Source organism: Pteropus vampyrus, unplaced genomic scaffold (genome assembly GCF_000151845.1).
Source record: "Pteropus vampyrus isolate Shadow unplaced genomic scaffold, Pvam_2.0 Scaffold903, whole genome shotgun sequence".
Classification (NCBI taxonomy): domain Eukaryota; kingdom Metazoa; phylum Chordata; class Mammalia; order Chiroptera; family Pteropodidae; genus Pteropus; species Pteropus vampyrus.
The window spans coordinates 89,762-95,222 of NW_011889684.1; the positions used below are offsets into that span (position 1 = coordinate 89,762).

General features: G+C 50.0%; 1 protein-coding gene across 5 annotated transcripts in view; it reads right to left on the reverse strand.

The window, feature by feature from the left end:
- Positions 1 to 1,821: 1,821 nt before the first annotated feature.
- The window catches only part of PIGG (phosphatidylinositol glycan anchor biosynthesis class G), a 26,125-nt gene continuing 22,485 nt past the window's right edge, over positions 1,822 to 5,461 (reverse strand). For 4 of the 5 annotated variants that reach the window (XM_011386080.2, XM_023526455.1, XM_011386081.2 and 1 more), the window contains 3 exons: positions 4,505 to 4,814; positions 3,280 to 3,443; positions 1,822 to 2,246 (listed from right to left, as the gene is read on the reverse strand). In XM_011386080.2, coding sequence (XP_011384382.1) covers positions 2,033 to 2,246; positions 3,280 to 3,443; positions 4,505 to 4,814 — 688 coding nt within the window. In that variant the 3' untranslated portion in view covers positions 1,822 to 2,032. The other variant, XM_023526454.1, reaches the window with a different exon arrangement.

Sequence of the window (5,461 nt, forward strand, 5' to 3'; positions counted from 1 at the left end):
TCTTGTAATAAAAAAAAAATTTATCCAACCTTCAGCACTTTATTTGGTTTCACTCTGTTTCTGTTAGATTCAGAAAATTACTTTGGATTAAAATAGCAATATGTAGACCCCCCTTTGTGTGTTCCCCCTCCCTCCCTCCCTCCCTTCCTTAGAGATATCGTGAATTGTATTTACCAAGTATTAACAATTGTTGCTTCTGGAGGGTGATTAAGTAAAATATTTTCTTTTAAAAATGTTTTTCATTGTTTGAAGTATTCATAGTTTTAAAAATTACAAATGATATTATTTCTTTAAAAAGGGTAGAGCCTGGGGAAATAAGGAAGAGGGGAGGAAGGGAGAGTGAGAGTTAAGAAGGTTCTAGGTCAAGAAAACGGTGCAGGAAGTATGGCCGAGGAACCATCACATGCAGCTGGGCACTGCCCTGTGAGGTAGGGGAGCAGTTGCCTACCATGAGGTTGTGTCCAGGAAAAGCCCTGTCATGGGACGCCATTCTTACTTGAAAGAATGACAAACTGGCTGTTTGGGTTTGGATACGTGGCAGATATTTCCTTGAAAACAAAATGAGACTGTCAGTGCAAGGAAAAAACACTCAGTATTTGCTGTCGATCATAAAATCTGAGTTTCACATTAAGTTAAAAGACTTTGGGAAAACTCGAACCTGCCACTGTGCTTCCAACAGTTAGTTTTCTGATGAGACTACTGGCAATATAACTAGTGATTTTGGGTACTGAATAATGAACCGTGTCAACATTCTCTGTAACTCAGAGAATCATTCTTCTGCAAATGACAGTGTAGTGTCATAGGGACATACCTGGGTAAAGGATCCGCTTAGGATGCAGGACAGATCAGTGAATTTTAATGAGCACAAAAGTTCACTGGTAACAGTTACAGATTACACAATGCAACTAATCCTTTTTTTTTTAAAATAACTTTTATTTTTAAATAGTTTAAATCTTACGAGAAGTTGCAAAAATAGTACAGAGGCCCACATCCCACCCCTTGGCTCACCCAGGGACATCTTACACGGCAGCTGTCAAGTGGGCGAATGATGGGTGCTGGTGCAGCCAACCCGGCAGACCTCGGCAGGGCCTCGCCCGGTTTACACGCACCCATTTCTTTTTCTCCAGCTAACCTTTCAGAAACTATCATTTGTTGAGTTTTAGTGCGGTATAAAAAAGAACATCCACGATGATCAGAAAAAGAATATTAAAACTCTTCCCTTTCCCAACTCCATACAGATGTGCTTGCTTCACGTAAACATATATATCATAATAGATTGAATGGAGAATTCACTCTTTCTCAATGAAGCCAGGCATTAAAGAGATTTGCAAAAACATAAAATAATGCCACTGTTCTCCCTAAATATTTGTTTTGTAAAATATAGTTATTTTTCTTTAAAACGTTATATTAACATGCAACGGGGTTATATCTTTATTTTTAAGTGAATAATTTTTTTTGAAATGCCTTAAGTTTTATTTTCAAATGCCATTAATGTTGACAGATGTAACCCCTAGGAATCAGAGCTCCCTGGAAACCCCAGTGGTTTCTAGGACTGCAAAGGGGGCCGAGCTCTGCAAGATCAAGCCCAGTAGCAGACGAGCCCCTTCTCGGGGCTCTTGGGCTCTTTGAAGGTGCCGAAGGACAAACCCGCAGGCTTTTTATGCATCGATTCAAACACACACATTTGGGTCAAATCATAACTTATCCAGAGGAAATGAAAAGTTCAGAGGTTTCTGTAGTGATTGTCAAAAGGGGCATATGATTCATATTCAAATTAAGTATTTTAGTATATGTGCTGCCAAAGCGAGCACTCAAATTAAGTATTTTCAAGTGATCTTTTATTAAACTACTTACTATTTAATCTAAATTCAAGTACAATAATCAAAGGAATTGAAGCCACCCATCGACATTGTAGAATTCATGTCTTTTTAAAAAGTCATCTTGCATTTAAACATATTCTTATTAATCAAATCCATGAAGTAAATAGTAGACTTTAAAAATGTATTATTTCCCAGGGTCTTGAGAGGTTGGTCTAAGGCTTTGTGTTGGTCTGATCCATGGCTGTGAAGAATACACAGACCGCAGCTGTGATGAGCAGATGCATTCCCTCATAGAGAAGTTTTGGAGAAAACACACTCCATATAAACAAGTGGTAACGCAGGGTTGTCACCAGGATGAGATACGCAGAAACCGGAAGAGAACAGATCAGTGCGTAGCAGAAGCAAGCGCGACGCAGTGCTGAACCGCTGCTGACAAAGAAGAAAATGGGTGAGTGACGACCCTTCTGCACATGTGAGGCAGAAACGCGCTGGTGATAAAAATTCTTATTTGAAAATGGCTAGGTGATCATTGCTTCCGTCCCCCCATCTGGATCTGGTCAGTCTGGTGGGGGGGTCCATGCTTCGGATGGGCACGCAGGTGCCCGAGGGGACAACAGCTGCAGGCAGGCGCCTCTGGTCACTCTCCAGTGCCTCTATAGTCTGCAAAGTATTTTTGAAAAATGCACCCCCAGATTTTGCAGTTATCCTTTTAAAAATTATGCGCATATTATATATTATACTATTATATCACATATATTATAAAATATCAACGATGAAAGGCAAAGCACACAAGAACGAGGTACAAGTCTTAGGTCTTCTCCGTGCTGTGAACGGAGCATCTGCTTGGTCTGATCTGGTCTGAGGACACTGTCCCGAGTGTTTGCTGAACTAAGAGGGAGGGAGTGGATTTCTGAAACAGGAGCCACCCCTCAAAGCACATGGACATCCTCCCTCCATTTTCACACCATAGACACGATCATCACATACCTAAGCTATCTTTTAAGGCAGGGCTCCCCAGTACCTGGGCCATGGACCGGTACTGGTCCGTGGCCTGTTAGGAACAGGGCCACATAGCAGGTGGGTTCCACTAGGGCTCCAGGCTACCAGGTAGGAGACGCCCAGGGAGCTGGGTCCTGAGGCATGACCTCTTCACCTCCTGGGGCCACTGCGCCAACACCTGGCAAAGGGAAACTCGGGAGGTGCGCCCTCCCTGGCTACGATGAGGTGGGCAGTGCCCAGGTCACTGCCCCCTGCCTCTCAGTTTCACAAAGCGGACAGGGACCCGCCGCTGCAACGCCCAGTGGGTCGCCACGACTGTAACCTCTGAGAAGGGCGACCTATGCTTGAGGGGAATGGACAGAACACCTACTGTGTGGACCGCTGCTGCCGTCCACACTGCTGGGCTCCCAGCCTGGGGCCTCCCCGTGGCAGACTCTGGAGAAGGATGGAGAGGCTTTACCTGCTGCTCTCGGAGCTCAGGAAATTCACCAAGTGGCTGGCCCACAGCACGGGCCCCGTGTACGTCGCAAATGCCGTCAGGAACACAGCCGGGACCTCCACGTAGGTGCCCAGGCCCACGAAGCCTGCTGAGACATCCACTGTGGCGACGTTGTTGGAGTTTCCCTGGAACACGGAGAACCGCGCTGACACAGCTGCTCGTGCCGTGAAAAGGTACAGACGGCTGTGCTCACGGTGACGTCGACGCATAGGAGCCGCGGCCTCCTGGCCTCTCCTGTCTTGTGCTGGCCCTGGACAAGCGATCCCTGATCTGCTCATCTCCCTCTAAGAAACAACAGCCCTAACTCTGCTGACAAACGGGGGCAAATGCCGAGTTCCCTCAGATTGATCTACTTAAGACACTGATCCCCAGGGGCCCCATCCGAGGGCCACAAGTGACCCCGGGAGGCAACGTGGCCGAGGAGGCACCGCTGCAGGCTGAAGGCAGGCTGGCTGCTCTGTCGCTTGGCATGTGGGTGAGTGCCAGAAGCAAGGTCCTGGCTGGTCATTGGCCAGTCCTGGCTAGAGACCTGCTGCCAGGAGGCTAGTCCTGCACAAGAGGGCAGGGTTTGGGTCAAGAGAAGGGTCTCCTTGGGTTCAGCCCCTCTCCACTCTGTGCTGGTGCCTGCGACCTTCCCTCAGATAGTCAGGACATTCAGAAATCCGACAGCACAAACATGTCTCCGCCCAGTTGAGGCTCCTGCCCAGGGCAGTTTGTCCAACCACCCAGGACACGGTCCTGGCTGCTGTTTGTGGCTCTGCGAACCCCAGGAGGCCTCCTCCTCTGGCTACGGGGAGATGTGACACGCGCTGGGCCCCAGTGGGGACAGCCGACAGCGTCCAGTGCTGACAGCAGGGAAAGGGCATAGGACGCAGTCACCATCCTCCTCAGATGAGGCAGCAGGGACACGACGCGCTGCCCCAGCTGCCCGTGCCCCGCAGACCGAGCACAGCAGCCGAGCGCTGTCTTCGGCGGCCAGGTCCGCACGCAGACGTCTGTCTAACGTAGGCCATCGTGTGGTGTCTCACTGAACACAGCTAGATTCATGCACAAGCCACAGATGGTCCTTTCACAGAACAAACATAACTTCCCAACTCACAGTAAAATTTTCTCAAAGGAAAACTGAAAGACAAGTGACGTGTAAAAAGTCAGTCGCCTTCTACCCGTGACAACGATGAAAACGTACCTGGAAGTAGAAGAACGCCTGGCCGAACCAGTAGTGCATGATGGTGACCTCGGCCGCATCGTGCCTCAGCGGCTTCCAGATGAACTTGGCCATCACCATCTGGATCAAGAGGCCGAGCGCCAGGACGGGCAGGTTATGCGGCCGCAGGAGCAGCGCCGCCAGGAGGACCAGCCCGCTGTGCAGTTCCCACAGGCCCGCGGCCCTCACTGCGGGGTCTGCCACGGTGACTTGGGATTTCAGCAAGTCTCTGGTGCCCGTGAACAGAATGCCAAGGACAAAGACGTAAACAAAACGCGCTTCCACAATGCCCCTGGAAAACGCAAAGCAAATGAGCTTCGTTAGCATCAGCTAGAGAAATTCACACACGTGCTTCCCCGTGAAGACCGTGTGTCTACTTAGCTGGGTAGACAAGCTACAGCGCTGCCCATCAGAAACTCCATGGAGACAGGGCGTCTGTCCCCCTAGAGCCCCTGCCCAGGGGCGACAGGCGGGGCCCCTCAGTGTGCACTTCTCGGATGGAGTTGGCGCAGGGGCCGTCTGGCTCATCTGGCCAGGGGATTACCTGGGTACAAGATCAGAGCCATCACGACACGAGCAGAGAGACTGTCCCTCTGCTTCGCACGGTGAACCTGAGCAAATGCTGTGGTAGGATCGGGGCCAGCTCCGCCAGGGCTGCCGTGGCTCACGGATGCTGGGATACGGCTGAGCGGGTTCGCCGCCGCATGCACACACCGCAGGGTCTGGAGAAAGGCAGGCCAGCTCAGGCTGGGCTCTGCCGCCTGCTGGCTCTGCTGTTGGGGCAGCTTAACTAAGCCTTCTGATGCCCAACTTCGTCATTCCTGAAGTATCGAGACCTGGCACCTACGCCTCACAAGGCTGTCCCAGGAATCAAACAAGAGAAAGCACAAAAGTGTTCGGCACGCAGTCCATGTTAAGACTATTATGAACGAAGCATTC